The 19508-nt window shown below is 39.0% G+C and overlaps 1 protein-coding gene across 1 annotated transcript in view; it reads left to right on the top strand.

Moving 5' to 3' along the window:
* The window catches only part of unc79 (UNC-79 domain-containing protein), a 346819-nt gene that overhangs the window by 153654 nt on the left and 173657 nt on the right, over nt 1-19508 (top strand). The window contains exons 20-22 of the mRNA XM_068229169.1: nt 1129-1286; nt 3720-3901; nt 8742-8943. Of these exons, the coding sequence (XP_068085270.1) occupies nt 1129-1286; nt 3720-3901; nt 8742-8943 (542 nt within the window). The remainder of the gene's footprint in view (nt 1-1128; nt 1287-3719; nt 3902-8741; nt 8944-19508) is intronic.

The following is a 19508-nucleotide window of genomic DNA, read 5'->3' as shown; positions in this document are numbered from 1 at the left end:
ATTATACTAATTATGGAGAAGAGGGAGCAGCTACAGCCTATTCAAAGTTTGTGGTACATGCCTGTAATGCAACTTTGAAGCATAATATCTCCAACAAAAGAGAAATCACAATGAACAAAAAGAACAAAGTGCAAAGAAAAAACTGCAACCACTTTCACAATGGGAAATAGTAGGAAAGGAGAAAAACCTAATTCCAATGAAGCAGCTAAAATGATTCAAGATGGGCAAAATAATGCAATATCTGATGATTGCTACAAGTATGTGAAGTGCTGGGAGAACTATTATTTGACAAAAAAAGAAGGACGATTGGATTAAGTACACAGTCTTCAACGAGTGGTTGCTTGAATTGTGTTCAGTGTATAAGAACTTGTGTAATGATTGTGGACGGGAGAGAGTATGGAAAAACATATCCTAAAAGGACTGAGGGATAAATCTAGTTTAAATAATTAATTGATTCATTCATAACCAAGGAATAATAGACAAGTGAATGTAAATAAGGTAAATAAATGTATTAAACCTGTAATCATTGTTTACTTCTTAACTTCTTCCCTCCTTAGCATATCACGTACATAAAACCATCTTACCCAACACTACGGGAGAGATGGCGCAGGTGACACACTTTCAAATAAACGATCTCTGTCTGTAATCTACTTACATTAAGACCATTTCATTCAAAAGGCAGTGAGGAGAGATATAAGGAATGACGTCTAGCATAAAAATAAGCTAATCAAAATATTGGCGAGGACTTGCTGCACGATCATTACAAAATGTGCGCCATCTCTCCCCAACTTACTCTATAATCACATTCTTTCTATACTCACTAATGATGAGGCTGAAATCACTGGCATCCTGCATTACTTTACAAGCACTGCCCACTCATGTGGCCTTAGCATCAGAGCTAAGAAAACAGAAGTTTCGACCACTAATTACATATTGCCATCTGCTTCAACAGAGTCCTAATAGAATAAGTCTGCAAATTTGGTTGGTTCTTGATATGAGAGCATTTTTGGTGTCAAAAGTACACATTTATTTCATATTTTAAAAATGTTCTACTAGTTAATAACCTAACTAATGATAAAACTTTAAAATACGAGTGGATTTTAATTTGTTAATATCAACTACTTTCAGCTTATGGGATCTCTGCAATTCAGAACATTCACACATCTGTCAGGTGTGTGTTCCTCTTCTGCTACACTGCATAACATTGCCTTCAGGTTCTGATGTCTTCTGGAAGGTGATCCAAGAGGAATTTCACAATGCTGACTGGAGAGTGCGCTTTATTGCTGGTAAGTACAGCATGTTTCAAGAAATGGCCATTTACATGAAAACTACCTTTAAATATAGCACTCTTTCATTGTGTTTGAATATCATTCAGTCATCTCAAATATAACGGGTAGACAGCACTGAGCTATACATTGAATTGGGGCATATTCTGTTCGTTTCTATTTTTGGATATAATAATTTTGTGCAGCTATTTCTAACCTGGTGCAGCCCTTGTAAGGCAGACCTTCCAACAAGGGTGGGTGTTATTTGCCTGTGTAAGATACTGCATGTTATTGTAGTGGAGGATAGTATTGTATGTGGTGTACGAGTTGCAGGGATGTTGGGACTGTATAAACAGCCAATGGAATTAACCATTTAAGGTTACATCTCTGACCTACCTGGAAATCTGAACTGAAGAGCTCTGCGCTAACTATTCAGTCAAGGAGCCGGATATTTGTCTGGAGTGAAAATGGGAAACCCCCTTCAGAGCCTACTATTTCCTGAATACAAGCTCACAGCTATATCATCTATACCATGTATCAAACTTGTTCAGTGAATCAAGGAGTAAACCTAGAAACTTACAGCGTGTTTGGTGAGACGAGAGACTCTTCCCACTTTTTATATCAAATGAATGCCAAGTGATGGGTGAGGGAAAGAGAACCGAAATACTTAGTTCTGAAATGTTATACATGTTAACATGGTTTAAATGCTATGAGGTAGTGTATGTCATATGAAATGAAATGGCGTATGGCTTTAAGTGCCGGTAGTGTCCGAGGACAAGTTCGGCTCGCCAGATGCAGGTCTTTTTGATTTGAAACCCATAGGCGACCTGCGCGTCGTGATGAGGATGAAATGATGATGAATACGACACATATTCCCAGCCCCCGTGTCAGTGAAATTAACCAATTATGGTTAAAATTCCCGACCCTGCCGGGAATTAAACCCGGGACTCCTGTGACCAAAGGCCACATTTAACCATGGAGCTGGACAATGTATGTCATAAGAGGCCACTAAGAGGGGAACAAGCAAAGAATCTACTCCCTCTCTCATCTTCTAATCCCAAAAACATATCCATGATTCTATGTTTTTCCATGTAGCGCAGGAATCTCCATACATCTTTCTTTATTATCATTCAAAATCATGAATTTCTGGAAGGCCTGGTCTTCATTCAACCCATTAAATTACAAATTCATACATCTGTGCAGGCTACAAGATAAACATTCAAACACCTCTGTGTTTAAAGCTCATTGCAGTGTTTTCAACTGTTTGGGAATGACCATCCTTAGCAACTGACTCCTGGGACAGGAAAGCTTGATATCTTGATTGTTTATAAACTTAACCATATTAGATATTTGTATTTGTTCGCATACTGACTTGTCTAAAGCTTTTAAAAACTATTTATAATAGTGTATGCTTGGTCCACCTTGTCAATACACTTTTAACCCTTAATTAGTCGCTCACGAAATTTCCTGTGGGCCGATTACATTTTGCACAGTACTGAACTTCCCTATTGAACTGTGAGTCTCCCCATCCCCATACCTTTCTCCTTGTTCATTTAGACTCGTCCTGTCAGCGTTTTGGCACGATCGTGCATCCTGTGTGTGAGTGTGGGATAATTGTTTTGACGAGTGACATCGCCTGGAAGTTTCCTCCGTGTGCAACTAAGTAAATTACCTTATATTTTAGTGCATAATTTTTTATTTTGAAGGTCGATGACCTTGTTGTTTTGTTCTTCTAAACTTATTTTAGAAAAATATTATTTCATATTTCATATGATGTGATCGTCGTAGGTAATGGCGAGTCTCATGAATTTAATATCATAAGATCATTTGACATAGTTAAGGTCTACAGTATTCTGCTTTTAGATCAAACAAACTGTTTAAAAATAACTTACAAGTACTTAAAAGGGTTTCTTTTAGTTATACCTAAGAATACTGCAAACGAACATGCCAAAACAACATCTCAAAGGACGAAAATGATGCGCATTTTTATCCCCGGAGGTTACCTTCATGCGCAACTAGTAACGTAATAATTTTCGCGCGACTAGACAAGGGTTATATATCATAGAAAAGAAAAGATCCACCTAATCAATACAAATTTCATTGTAATTCAAAGAGTCCTTTTTTGTGATATATGGTAGATATCAATACGGAACATAATGAAACTAATAAATCAAGATAGACAAGGGTTAATCACTGAAAATCATTTACATAGGTACCTTGATGTCAGAAGCTTCTATGACCACTAGATCACCCATCTAGCTCTGTGAGGGTTAAACACTAATTTTAATTCTAATGTAATTTTATGGTGATAAATTACTGTATTGCCAATTTAACAGGATGTGTTTCTTAATATACCAATGTACAATATGAACAACATTTTCATAATTTCTCTCTGCAGATTACCATATTGTTTCTGTGGTTATTTTCTTGCTCATGATGTTGTATGTTCAACAGTGGAGCGGGTGACGGTCATGGCTCGCTTCATGGACACTACACCTCTAAGAGCAGTGTTCGGTCTGCAAGCAGCTTTAGCCAATGCCTTCTGCTATTTAATCTCTAGCATGGATGATATGAATGTACAAGTTGCACAGCGGGCTACACTTTATCTTGGAACTATCCATGATGCAGCTGTTAAGGTAAGAGACTATCATTGCATCTAACACAAGGCAGAACTTTGTAGAGTTGGGATTTTATCTGAAAGTAATTTGTAATTGTGCACATCAGGTAGGTAATTAAACTAATTCTCAGGAAAGAAAGCTAATAGAAGTGAAATATACCAAGGCATTTTGTGGGGGGTCAGAGTGAGACTGCAGATTTGCACCACATGGGTCGGCCATCCATTCCTCAAGATCAGATTGACATCATGAGTGGTCTCTTTTTCGATGAACTGTTTGGGAATTACCTGTAGAGGTTGATCTCTGTCCTCAGCAATTGGCACATATTGACGAAATATCTCAACATGAGGAAATTTGTATCCCGTTGGGTTCCACATGAACTCACCAACGTACAGAAATGATACCGGTATGCACTGGCTGGCATCCACCTGGATAGATACCGCAATGAAGGAGACGCACTTCTGCAGTGTATTGTCACTACTGATGAGATGTGGGCATGAGCCTGCGAGCCTGAATTAAAGTGTCAGTCGAATGAATAGTGTCACCCAGGTTCGCCACGTCCACAGAAATTTCAACAGGAACCCAGTCAGATGAAGCTTACGCTGATTGTGGCATACGACTACGAGGGTGTTATTCTTACGCATGCTGTGTCTGAGGGAAAAATCGTCGACAGTGACTACTATTGCCAATTTATGGAGTGACATATGCATCCGAATATGCGGTGTGACCATCAATGTTTATTGCAAAACAATCACCCTATCGTGTTGCATGACAACGCACATTGTCACGTCGCAAACAATGTCAAGCTCTTATTACAACAATGGCAATGAGAAGTCTTGGAACATCCTCCGTACTCACCAGACATGAGTCCTTCTGACTTCGACCTGTTTTGGAAGTTGAAGGAACCCCTCTGAGGCTGCCGAATTCCTGACGTCGCATCTGTACTCCGAGCAGTAAAGCGCTCCGTTGCTGTCATCAACAGAGAATGCTTTGCCAGCGGTCTCCAACGGCTTCCCGACATTTGGCAAGAGATAATAGACTTTGTGGGTGACTACATTGAACGAATATAATGCAATTGTACTTGTTATTTCACTAAATATTGCGCTCTATCAATGTAGCCAATACTTTATGTACAGCCCTTGTATTTATTAGCTCCTGAAGTAAGTTAATTAGATCAGGCGTAAATTCAAATGGGCTTTGCAGGGCGGTGTTGCTAAATCTGCACATGGTGAATATTAGTACATGAAAGAGTCTCGATGATGAGCATACTCAAGATGCAAGAATTTAGAATCTAGTTATTTTCAAATGTACTCATAATTTCATCCCAGTTTTTAATGTCAATTTGTACATTTGTTTAGTTATTAGATGTTTTACATTAAGACTGAAGATGGCCAGCCCCGGCCGAAACTAGTCCCTAATTAATGTAATTTAGAATATTGCATATTACAGTATTGAAAGGTGGACCATTACGACATTAATTTAATATGATATAGATGTTGATTCCCATAGGGAATCTGAAATATTTGTCCTGAATGAGCAAATTTATAATACCAATATAAATGGTCCGTTATTGGACATTATAAATTTTCCAGCTAGCTCATTCTTGGTTGCCAGCGTTTCGCCCTCGTGTGCTAGGGCGGGCTCATCAGTTGGTACCTAGCACACCTACCAATACGCTGGCTAGTGCATACCGTGGAGGCCACTGCGTAGGCTAACTGGAGCCACCGGCAGTGCCAATGCACTAAGAGACTTTGTCTCATCACTAAAAATTGATGCCTGCTTGGCCATCAGATGATATAGATGTTGATTCCCATAGGGAATCTGAAATATTTGTCCTGAATGAGCAAACTTATAATACCAATATAAATGGTCCGTTATTGGACATTATAAATTTTCCAGCTAGCTCATTCTTGGTTGCCAGCGTTTCGCCCTCGGTGGCTCCAGTTAGCCTACGCAGTGGCCTCCACGGTATGCACTAGCCAGCGTATTGGTAGGTGTGCTAGGTACCAACTGATGAGCCCGCCCTAGCACACGAGGGCGAAACGCTGGCAACCAAGAATGAGCTAGCTGGAAAATTTATAATGTCCAATAACGGACCATTTATATTGGTATTATAAATTTGCTCATTCAGGACAAATATTTCAGATTCCCTATGGGAATCAACATCTATATCATCTGATGGCCAAGCAGGCATCAATTTTTAGTGATGAGACAAAGTCTCTTAGTGCATTGGCACTGCCGGTGGCTCCAGTTAGCCTACGCAGTGGCCTCCACGGTATGCACTAGCCAGCGTATTGGTAGGTGTGCTAGGTACCAACTGATGAGCCCGCCCTAGCACACGAGGGCGAAACGCTGGCAACCAAGAATGAGCTAGCTGGAAAATTTATAATGTCCAATAACGGACCATTTATATTGGTATTATTAATTTAATAATTATATTGTAATTACAATTCAATACGGATCAGAACCATGAAGTTTATATCCTATGATATATCCTATGACATGGCATAAGACCGGCTGGAGAGCACCAGGGGAGGGATTTGATCATGTGGATCTTCAAGCCGACAGGATCGCACCATAGCAAGAACACTACGCTGACACCAGCTGAATTCCATAGTGTGTTTGTGAAGTTATTTTTTGTCTGGAGGAAAAATACGGAGGATGTTTTGATATGCCTCTCAGCATTCAAGAACAGGACCTGTTGGACAGTTTGGCTGATATGTTGAATTGTTTGTTTCCTTGGTGGCTTTTGTCTCTTGTAAAGAGTGTGTTTATTTACAGGTATCATTACCAGTCGCATGGAAAGCAGTAACATAAATGTGGGGAGCTATATTCTATTCTTACTGTTACCACAAATGAGCTATCATGACAGTAACACAGATGATTCTGATGATGATAATTTGATTGCCACTGGTTGCTCATGCAGGACCATGAGATATGCATATGTAGATATGGACTACAAACAAAGGGCTGTTGAGTATTGGAAAAGTGGTAAGAAGCATCTGCTTGCCTTTTTGACTGTTAAACATAAGTTCTGTTGTTCAAAAAGTAAGAAAGATTTATATTTGTGGATAGAGCAAGTGAGAAGTGGAGGCACCCACTGCAACAAACTGAAGAGAAAATAACATGTGCCATAAAAACCTAATTTGACGTTGCCCATCAGAGTAATGAAGTAGTAAGTTGGGCAGAGTAGCTCAGATGGTTGAGTCGTTGGCCTTCCGAGCCCAACTTGGCAAGTTCGATCCTGGCTCAGTCTGGTGGTATTTGAAGGTGCCCAAATACATCAGCTCCATGTCGGTACATTTACTGGCATGTTAAAGAACTCCCATGGGACAAAATTCCAGCACCTCGGCATCTCCAAAAACCGTAGAAGTAGTTAGTGGGACGTAAAATAAATAACATTATTATTATTATTATTATTATTATTATTATTATTATTATTATTATTATTATTATTATTATTATTATTATTAGTATTATTAATGAAGTAATACATGACATCACAATCAAAACAGTGGGCTACATTAGCTGCACAGGATGAAAAATGTACAGGTTTTTTTTTTTTTTTTTTGCAAGTTGCTTTACGTCGTACCAACACAGATAGGTCTTATGGGGACGATGGGACAGGAAAGGGCTTCGAATGGGAAGGAAGCGGCTGTGGTCTTAATTAAGGTACAGCCCCAGCATTTGCCTGGTGTGAAAATGGGAAACCACAAAAAAACATCTTCAATGCTTACATAAAATCAGCTTCATGGCCCGTATCGCACTTCAATAGATTCACAATGAAGTATTTATTTCTTTTCCACCTAGTCGATACAATGATTGCTTAAGGCAATTTTTAATGGTCAAAAGTGGTACATGTTTCATATATTATCAACATCTTCAGCCACATAACACTGTTTAGATGAAAAATATATAAACTGACAAAGTAATGCTTTAGAGGAAGTGTCCTTAAAATTAACATAAGATTGACAACATTAAAACAAACATTCTTATGTTAATTTTAAGGACACTTCCTCTAAAGCATTACTTTGTCAATTTATATATTTTTCATCTAAACAGTGTTATGTGGCTGAAGATGTTGATAATATACGAAACATGTACCACTTTTGACCATTGAAAATTGCCTTAAGCAATCATTGTATTGACTAGGTGGAAAATAAATAAATACATCTTCAATGCTGCCGACAGTGGGGTTTGAACCCACTATCTCCCGAATACTGGATACTGGCCGCACTTAAGCGACTGCAGCTATCGAGCTCGGCAGTACAGGGTTTAAAGCCAGCCATTCATGGGTGCAGCACTTTAAGGATTGCTATAATATAAGTTAGTGCAAAATAAGAACTGTGACGATATCAAAGAAAGTCCATCAAGAAATGGACTTCATGTCTGCCCATGGCTCGAGTCCAGCTAGTTTGTGATGTGCTGATAAACCGTTACTCTGTCCGGATTATCAGCACATCACAGTCTTTGCTTGGAAGGAGAGAAAAGAGGAAGTCATTAAGATAAGGTCCAGGTTACAAGTATTTAAACAGAAATAAACGTAAATGTTTATACATTTCTAAATATTTGAGAGTGATTTTAATAGAACCTGATGATGTTCTTTCAAGAACAAAACATGTCATTCTACTTTCATTAAGTTGTTTCTTTTCAGCTGTAATACTGTTACCATGTGTTTTACTTTGCAGGTAGTTTATAAGTTTATTACTCAAAATTAGTTTCAGCAGACTGAAGAACCTAACAATTATAGATCTTTAAAAAGTTACATCTCATTTTATTTAACCTCACTTGTAACATTTTAGGCTGTCATTTTATGTGAAATTAATAAAATAAAAAATGTTTTCTCCATTCCACCTTTCAGTCCCTGATCCTGTGCCTGGAAACTCAGTTTGACTCGGTAATAGTGGATCGGCCCATGGTTCTCCAGTCCCTCTACCAGTTGCACAATTGTCTGAGTGATAGGAGGATCCTAACTTGGGAATTCTTCCTCAATCGATTTGATGCCTTATTTTTGGAGGCTCAAATAAATCTTGAAAAGTCAGGAGACATCACTTATTTGAGAGGTATGTTGTTCATTTTTTATTGGCATGACAGATTTACCTGCTTAATCTGATCATCATCATCATCATCATCTGGGTATCCTTCCAGCTGGCTGGGTAGGATTTTTGTGGACAATATGCCTCCTACGCTTCCTGTCATTAGAGAGCTCCTCTCCTTTCACATCCTGCAGTGTTGTTCCTTTCTTGTAAGGTCTGCGTTTATTTGGTCCAGACACCTTCTTCTGGGACGTCCAACAGGTCTCCTTCCAGGTACTGCCATTTCCAAGTATTGTCTGGGGGTTCTAGTCTCTAGTATCCTTTGCACATGCCCAAACTATTTTAACCATGCAATGCGTAGTCTTTCTTCCATCATAGAGGTCACTTGCATGTCATTTCTGATGCACTCATTTTTAATTTTGTCTCTTCTTGTTTTTTGCATAGCAGATCATAAAAATTTCATTTCACATGCGTGCAGATTGCTGATGTCTCTTTTCAATAACACACAGGTCTCCAACCCATATGTCATGATTGGCAGGAGGTAAGATTTGAACATGCTTAATCTGATAACCACTGAAAATAAGAGTTGATTAGAGTAAGCATATTGGGAGCCCGCCTGGTGGCCATGATCGTTTAGGCATTGAAGCCTAAATGGTCTGACACTGTGGTTAGCTGGTTTGAGTCCTATTGGTTGAAAAAAATTTCTCCATCAAAATGTTGATCAGGAGGGTGGTGGTATACAATTTATAATCACTAGATTGCGTGCCAAAAGCCTGGATTAAATTCCAAACCTCTCCACACTGCTCATATGGAAAGAGGGCATATGACACTGTGATTCACCTATTGAATTGGGATGTTAAGCCTTGAGCAGACCCCTTGGTGCTATTCAACAGCATTAGGCTATGTGCTGGCACCGGGTTTCCAGTGGCGAAGCTACTACTTAACGAATGGGTAGGCAAGAATATTAACATAAAGTTTCTTATAGAGTAGTTTTCTTGTTTGCTAAATGGTCAATCACACAGTCCTTCAATAGTCCATCACTCATAAATTCCTTCAAAAGATTTTTCTTCATAGAAAACGTACTAATACTGCTGAGCCTTTCACTGTTCATTGCATTACTCAAGTACATTTTTTTTAAATTCTTTTCAGAGTGCTCACTCTCTTTTTGGAGGAAGCCGTGATCACAGGAAATTGTAATTTTATAAATGAATCACTTTTGACACTTCCACATACACTGGTTCGAGTTCATTGAGGACAATATAACGTAAACGTTTTTGAGGAGGCAAATATTTTTCTATATTGGAATAAATGTTAATCGTTTTCCAATCTTTCATTATAATAGCAGGGAAGTTCTCTTTGTAAACTATGAAGTCAGTTGGATCCAACAACTCAACAAACTGCATTCTTTCAAAATTGTCAAATCATATTTACATTTGCATAATTAAGGTGTCAGGAACTTCATATGTTAAAATTTTGAGCTTGTGGAATATCCGGTCATCTACATTTATTTCACTATTTATTTTGCGACATTGTTTAAGTGGTTATTTAATACCAATTAAAATTCTGAGTTTCTATTAGTTGTGAAAGGCAAGACTGACTTCATCTGGTTGAAACTCACGTTGAAATAATTAGCGAACTAGGCCCCTTCGGGAACTTAACAAGTCTTCTGAACTCTTTAAAATGTAAACCGTTCACATCTTGAACTTACGAAGAGAAGTGTGAAGCCAATAACAAAAGACGTATGCCTAATTTAGATATTAAGCATTTAGACAGTAAAGTAGCGGGAAAATTTCAATTTTCTTGGTATACACGATATTCGTGGTTAACAGCCTAATCCAAAAGCAAGAAGCTTGTTTTTCATACGTGTGTTTTGTTGGTGGTGAAAAGGATTGGACTTTAAATGGGGTAATTGTTACAAAAAACATTTTTAGAAAAGCATCAAAATTCAAATAAACATATTCAGAATGAAGAGACATTCCATTTACTGGGATGCACAAGGATAGAACATTCTTTATCTGACAGTGCAAGAATTCAAGCTGTTAAACATAATGAAGTCTCGTAAAACAAAATCGGCTTGTTGTTGAGAGACTTGTTAACATTGTGTGTTTCTTCGGAAATATGCTAATTTTCCATGTCTCAATTGTAACAAATAATGCCAATAATACACTGATAGCCTACTGATTCAAAAGAATAGCACGCAATCAACAATACAGTACTTAATTGTCACCTTCGCGCTGGGAGTTTCTTCACACTCAAAATAATAGCAGAGGAGGCATGCCTCACTTGGGCCTAGACCTTGATGAGAAAGGAGCGTGGGCGGTAACCTAACTTCTCTCCGCTGCTCCGCTCCCAATCCACACGCCCACGGAATGCAAACAAAACAAAAACTACTGAGTGAGTCACGTTAGGTCCTGCCTCCCTGTCAGAATAAGTAGTCTGCTGTCGTCATCTAGCGGATGATCAGCGAAGCACATCATGTCATCATGTAGCATATATCAAATAGAGATTATTCTAGTTTTAGCACAATAACAACAGCAGATAAATTTGTTGCAATATTTAATCGTATTTCTTAAGGTAGGCATTGCCTCAAATGACTCCAAGTAGTTTTGCCACTGCGGGTTTCACCCTCTCCCTTCCTACTATCATATATCACGTCACTCATTTAATCTCATTAACTCCTCTGATGAGGTTGATGTTAGGAAGGGTATCCGGTCATAAAAACACGCCACGACAGATTCATCTCACCTCATACCTGACCCTACAGAGAAGCGGGACAAAGGTTGGACAAACAAGAGTAAACATACTGGGAATACTATAAAATATCATGCTTATCAGTATACATGGCGATGAGAGTGAATTCAAGAATTTACTTAGGAGAGTAAAAAGTGAAGTTACAGGATGTAAGTAAAGTCAAAATACAGAGCATGTGTATTGGATCCATATTTTGAATAGACCTATATTGTGGAAGAATGACTGGGAGTATGGGAAGGATGTGATAATGATATTTATTGACATAGAAAAGGTCTACAAAAGTGTCCGTAGAGTAAACGTTTTGGAAAATGGAAACAAGCAAGACACTGGTGATGATGCAAGGAAAGAAAGGTCTTCCTTAATCAGTGTGAGTTCAGGAGAGATATTGATGAGGAATCAGTTGTAGAAGTAAGTGCAGCCATTTTCTGTGCCTTGCAAAAGTGCAAGAAGTTCTATATGGGTTATAAGTGATGTAACTTCAGTGAATACATTTCTGTCATCTGTTGTTACTAGTGCCTTGGTTTTGGTCATTTTTCCTGTAGCTGTGATAAACAACAGTGCTGCTCCAAGTGTTCAGATGATCATAATATCAGTGAGTGTCTGAAAACAAGGATTGAATGAGTAAATTGCAAAGTACAAAATTAAAGAAATATTAAGAGATACCTACCCCAGAATCTAAGCACTCAACAGGCCACTACTTCAACTGACTGTCCAATATACAAGAAAATCTATGATATTGTAAAATCGAAAATTAATTATATATAAGCTGTACATTTAACATGAAAATCTATTGTGCCCATGCAGGAACTTCTCTTAAATTACAATCTTAATGGTAGATCAATTTAATTTTTTTATTTCGTTAGGGCCATCTATGGACCACGGTGCTTGTGTTTTAGCTCTTTCTTAATGTCATCGTCGTTGTTTGCCACAATTGGTGTTCTTAGCGGTTGGTTTGGCAGCTGTTTTCTTGTTGGTACCTTGAGCTTTCCTGATGGCCCAGTAGTCCTTCATTTTCTGGCTAAATTCAATCTTACGTTCCTCAGACCATTTCCTGGTCTCGTCTTTTGGTCTGTGGGTAACTTCTGTGAGGGATGTTACAAAGGATTTAGTTTTAAGAGTTGTATGATAGTTACTCCGATCAGTTATGTCGTTTTGATTTATATGGAGTTCCGAAAGGTCCTTCTCCACTTGCTTCATCCACACGAATCCAGTAGCTTTGCCCTTGTTAGCAGCCTTGAAGATCCTATGGGATAACCTATTTGAGTCCATTCTGGATAGGTGTCCGTAAAAAGCCAGTCGCCTTCTGATGGCATCTATGCGATTTTCTTGGTGTTTATATAGCTCACGATTTGGTTGATACCATCGGCTTCCATCTGGTAAAATTCTTGGTCCCACTATCCGTCTCAGGAACTTTCTTTCTTGTACCTGGAGGGCTCTTAGTGAGGTCTTCCTAGTTAAATATAGACACTCTGCTGCATAGAGGACTGAAGGTCTGCTTACTGCATTGCAGTGTCTTAGTTTGACATTCATCGACAGATTTTTTGAAGCATATAGCTTTCTACAGGCATGGTAAGCCTTATCTAGTTTGAGTCTCCTGTGTTCAAGAGCCATTGTTTCACTGAGGTCCTCTGAGAACCATTCCCCAAGATACTTTACACTTTTGACTCTCTTTATGTAGATATTATCACTGACTCTCATCTTTCCAGGGGCATCTTTGATGTTAGTAACAAACTCGTTCTTTCCTATGTTGATCAAAAGACCCGTTTTAGCCGCTATTGAGTCAATAAAGTCAGATCATCTGCAAAGGCTAGGCATGGTATCCTTAGGTTGTCGGCTTTAATCCTCATCTGTAATCCAGTGTTCTCTGGAAGGAATCTCATCCACTCTCTAATGATCTTTTCCAGAACGCAATTAAATAATATGCATGAGATGCCATATCCTTGTCTGACCCCTGTTTTAATGGCGAAACTCTCCAAGAGTTGTCCTCTATACTTTACTCTGGCTGTGGTATTATGCAAGGTCGCTTGCACCACCCTATTGATCTTGTCGTTAAGTCCTAGTTCTCTTAATGTCTTATAAAGAGTAATTCTGTCTACTGAATTGTATGCTTTCTGGAAGTCGACAAATATAGCTACCCATTGTCGGGCTCTTGACTTGCTGTATTGAAGGATGGTCTTCAGATTTTGTATCTGCTCGGTACAGGACCTCGATGCTCTGAACCCTGCTTGATATTCTCCAACTGTCTTGTTACATGGTGTTCCAGAATCTTGGAAAATATCTTATAGGTAACAGCAAGGAGTGATATTCCTCTGTAGTTACTGGGATCTGTTTTGCTTCCCTTCTTGTGGATTGGATGGATAATGGCTGACATCCAATCATCTGGGAGCCTCGCACTAGTCCATATGTCCAGAATTACTTTATGTATGCTCCTGAAGGTGTGTTCTCCGGCATGTTTTAGCATTTATGCTACCATCCCGTCAGAAGCTTTATTATTCTTGAGTAGTTTAATTATATCTCTGACTTCTTCATAGGTTGTGTAACCACCCCTTTAAACAGAAGGAAGCGCATAATACAAGATACATATAAAACACGTACTTATTTGATAATGCAAAATAACAAAGCTTACAGAACGACATCAGCCGATGATCAAACAGGAAAACATTTTACCTTTTACAAACACGTGGCTTCGCAGGATAACCAACATGACAACTAGAGAAAGTAAGTATGGGAAGCAGGCCGGGAAACCCTAAAGGACGAGACCTTACGCGACGTTGTAGGGAAAGAAACCCTTTGTCTAATTTATTTAATATATAGAATTGAATCAAGGTATGAAGTGCACAAGGTTAGATAACATTATTAATTTAAAAAATCAAATCGAACCACGAGGTTCCTATCAATGTTTCTCTCAGGAAAGTGAATATTTACACAAAGTTACAATGACATTTAAATAAGTGAGCATAATTTCGATGTTGAAATTTACAATGAAAATTTAAAGGGAACAATAACCTAATTACAAACATCATATAAGGCAAGTTGAAAAATGTTACAAGAGAAATTAAATTTAGCGCAGAGGCCTATAGAGAAGCAGTCCTCTCCTAATACACATCAGTGAGGGACGCAAAGCTCAACAGGTGTGCACTAAATTGATACGGAATTACTGGAGGCAACTCGGAAGAAAAAAAATTAAAGTTTACATATTCACAAAAGATTAATAAAAGGAATTGCCTCCAAAATAAAGGGTATGCCTAGTTGACGAACTACAGCCTTACAAATCAAAAGCGGTGAAAACCAGGGTCTAAGGCAAACTCCGAACGAATGAATTTACATTTTAAGTTAACACTTGAGAACAGAAAACATGCTTACCCCGGGATGGCTGGAGCCGGTGAGCAGACCACCTTACAAGGTGCGTCCGATCGTTACGCCGTACGAAAACCAAAGACGCTGAACAGAGCCTTGCTCTTGCTAAGGAGCCAAAAAGCCGGAAATTGGGAAATACTCAAACAGCCAATCAGGAAAGCTACCTATGTTTCAATCCGAAGTTTGACCAATACCAATTAATGTTATTTTCACCAATAGAATTATAGCACCAAATATGGTAATGTGGGAAATTCATTCTAGAGATTTTGATTGCGAAACTCAGCGATTTCGTGATCGAAGCCTTCACGTGGCACTACAGGGTAATACAAAAAATGGGTTACAAAAAAAAAACATATTACTGGAGATCTCCAATATCAATGTCAATGATTAAGTAAATAATTGTCTCTTCAGTGAGTCCTGAAAATACTTTAAAATACAACTTCATCAAAAATAAAACACACAAATTTTTACATAATTTTTACAACAACAAAAATTTAGTCGAATTCTTCAAAAAATGTTAGTTCCTTAGTTTCTTTTGTCAAGTCAAAAATGATTCTGTCAACTATCAACTCACCACCAGTGACAGGTTGGAGGAGGGATAAACTCAGTATTAGGGTTAGTTTGTTCTGTAACTTGGAGACGTTCAGTAGGTTCTTCTGCATTTAAGAGTTCTTTGAAGTAGTTAGCTAGGGTCTTGGTACAATCGCTGTCATTAAGACACAGGGATCCATCTGGTCTCTGGAGATGTAAGGCAGGGGAAGCGAATTGGGTTGTTTGTTGCTTGAGGCCCTTGTATAGATCTCTAGAGTTGTTCGTTACAAAATCCTCCTCTGCTTGCTTAATCAGTTCCTGGTTGTGCTTCCTCTTGGCCCCTCTTATGATGCTCGACGTAGTTTTCCTTTGTGCAATAAAGGCTTGTAAATTAGCTTCGTTCTTTTGTACATTCTATTTGATCCACGCTAGCCGCCTAGCTTCTATAGCTTTATCACATTCGCTGGACCACCACGGATGCTTGTTGCCTTTAGGTCTATTGGGGATTGTTTCCTGAGCCGCTACTGTTATGGCATCCCTAAGTTATTCCCATTTTGTAGATGTGTTAATCCTGTTGGTATTATGAATCAGTCTCTCTTGGTAACTAGTGCTGTCTTCTTTGAGTTTGGTGATATCAAACCTAGGGATCTTTGTGTTTTTTGCTAACATACCCGTGGTCTTTATTTGTGGTTTCAGGTTCACTTTAACCAGAGACAGGTAGTGATCAGAGTCAATGTTTGCTCCTCGTATCACCTTGACATTCATATTATCCGTGTGGTACAGCTTGTCTATTGCTACGTGGTCGATTTGGAATTCACCCATCATGCTATTTGGGCATTGCCATGTCATTGCCTTTCTGGGAAGGTGTTTGAAAGCTGTAGACATCAAAAGTAATCCATACTTGGTGCAGACACTGATTAAGCGTTCCCCATTGGTGTTGGTTCTCTTATGGGCCGCTACTGTTATGGCATCCCTAAGTTATTCCCATTTTGTAGATGTGTTAATCCTGTTGGTATTATGAATCAGTCTCTCTTGGTAACTAGTGCTGTCTTCTTTGAGTTTGGTGATATCAAACCTAGGGATCTTTGTGTTTTTTGCTAACATTATCTTCCGACAATCTTCCGGTATTTATGTTCTCTACCAATCTGGGCGTTGAAATCTCCTAACAATATAGTTGTATGGTGATTTGTTACTTTGTCTAGGGTTTCCTCAAGGGCATCCCAGGACTGGTTTGTCATTTCTGGGTTTTTCCTGTTAGAGTCATTGGTAGGAGCATGGAAGTTAATCATAGAGTATCCTCTATTCTTGCATCTGAAGAAAAACACCGATGTTCTATCATTTGGTGATGAAAAGTCAAGTATGCTTTTAACCAGTCGATGGTGTACTGCAAACCCAGTCCCAAGGAATGGTACATTTTCCATTACTCTATTACCAGGTTTCCCTTTATATATTCTATATCTTTGAGACTCTATGGCTTCTTCATCCAGAAACCTAGTCTCTTGGATAGCTGCTATACTGATGCTCTTGTTGTTCAGTACATCAAGTGTATGCTTAAGCTTTCCGGTCTTGATCAAGGAGTTTATATTGATTGTGGCTAGATACGTAATATTTTGTTTCAAGTTTTGTTTAGATCCGACTGGGTCACATGCAGGTGTAGGTCCCCCAGAATCCAATGACCTACTTGTGGATTGTCTACCACCTGAGGTATTATGTTCATTAAGTTTGTACTTCATGTTTGATACAGTCTATCACACAAGTGATTAGGTTAGGTCACCCGAAGGTAATGAGTTGTTAACTATCAGGGTTGTAAGCCCTGAAGCCCCCAGCACTGATCGGTTCACTGACCCAGTTTCTGCTGGGATTGGTTACCCAACCTCCACTGGGATGCTCAGTTTAGCAGGGACACCTCGTGCAGGTTACGTGCTGGAGTTGGAGTGAAAGAGGCTAGTTGGATTCTCTTCCTGAATCCAATATGTTATGTTGCAGATGGCTGGCAATGACGCATTTCACTTCCTTTTGTCCGGAGTCACATGGACTCCCCCCAGGTTCATTCCCGGAGCCAGATCAATTTTATGTATACAAGAACCAAATCTTAGAAAGAACTTTCACATTTATACTACGAGAAATTATGGCCTGTAGAGTGAATTCATGCAGTTGATATGTCAGATAACTTCAAATCTTACCTTGAATGATTTAAAATCCAAATTACAGATGTACTGTATATTTAGGCTTTTGTGGTTCTCCTCAAACAGTGGATTGTCTACTTTTCTCCTGCCCCACATTTGGAATGAAAAGACTTATATTTTAGTGTCACTTGAACAGTTATGATATTTTCAAGAAGCCTTGTTGGTATAAGCAATTCTTGACATTCATTCAGCACATCTTTAACAAACTGAACTCTTAATCTTTCATTTTGAAATATTTTGTGATTATAAACTACAGCCCTAATGTACTTTTGTGAAATAGGGCTCCGTGCTGTACTGGATATTCAATAATAACAATAATAATCAATCTACAAGATACAGTACGTACGCAAGAGATGGGGGGAAGAAAGGGGAGAAGTTGTGGAAGACAGGTGGGTTAATGTTTTAAGGGGAACGAAAATGAGGGCTAAGGGTTCTCTTCAGGGAGTCAGTTCAGGAGAGATTTTGATGAGGAATCGGTATGAGCCATTGCAGGTAGAACAGTACAGGAAGATGAGGAACAGGGAAGTGTTACAGAGGAGGGACGGGTAAGAGGAAAGGGAAATGTAGAGTAGAGGATAGGAAGAGGAAGGTGGAACAGAGTCATGAGTGGGAGAGAATGGGGGAGGAAAATAGGTTCTGCAGCCATCAGGGAAGTTAAGAGAGGCTAGGAGAGCAGGAGATCTGATGATGTGGGTGGAGATGAGGCTCTTGTCAAGGGCAACTCTATTGTTAGGTATGTGGAGGAAAGGGAATGAGGGTGGAGTGTAGAAGGGAAGGAGGAGGGTAAGGAGAAGGTGGTAATCTTCCTCATTGGTACAAACAACTTAAAGCAAGCAGGAGTAGGTACCAACTTAGTTGGCGATGTATGGGATCTAGGTATGACAGCGCAGGAAAAGTTTAAGGGACTGGAGATCATCAGCTGGATGCTGTGTAGGAGGGATTCTGACCGGAGAGTAATCACTAGAAACATGCACAATCAGGAAATTTGAAGAAGCTAAAAGTGGCAGAGATGAAGCAGATAAGGTGAATTTGTGGAGCTATAACAATACACCAGATAAGGAATGAAGTAATTTAGAAAATGTGTAAAAGTGATAGAAATATCAAAAGGGAGTGCGGGAAACGTAGTTATTGAGCTATGAGCACATATTGAGATGGGATCAAGGTTATGTTGGGAGGGAAATATTTGAAATTAATATAGATGCAGATAGGAAGAGTTGAAGACCAAAGAGGCAGGTGATGGATGGTGTGAGATAAGGGATGCAGTGAGGGAAACTGACTAATAATGATGTTTGAGACTGAGGAAGGTAGAGGATACTTGCGTGGATAAACTGCCGCTGTGGTTCGGGTTGCATGTCTGTTAACTGCATTTAGGAGATGGTGAGCTTGCCTTTGTTGGCAGCCCTGAAGGTGGTTTTCCATGTTTTCCTATTTTTACACCTGGCAAATGCTGGGTCTGTAACTTAATGTAGGCTACAGCTGCTTTCTTCTCAATTCTAGTCCTTCCCAGTCTTCACATCTTGACAAACCTTACATGTATTAGTGCAGCGTTAAATCACTAACTCACCAGCAATGCTGAACCCCATCTGAACAGAAAAAAGTTAAGAGTAAACAAAGAAGTTCCAGTTTTTTCAGCTGAATATCCTTTAGTTTTGAATTTGTGATATTGATGTAAATACCCCATCCCCATAAATTGCCTTAAATAGCTAACCTTGCGCTCTATCAAATTTTATGTACTATATTATAGTAAATGTATTCTTTTCTTTGTTC

The sequence above is a fragment of the Anabrus simplex genome, chromosome 9 (genome assembly GCF_040414725.1).
Source record: "Anabrus simplex isolate iqAnaSimp1 chromosome 9, ASM4041472v1, whole genome shotgun sequence".
NCBI classification, from domain to species: domain Eukaryota; kingdom Metazoa; phylum Arthropoda; class Insecta; order Orthoptera; family Tettigoniidae; genus Anabrus; species Anabrus simplex.
This window is presented reverse-complemented; position numbering and strand designations above follow the sequence as displayed.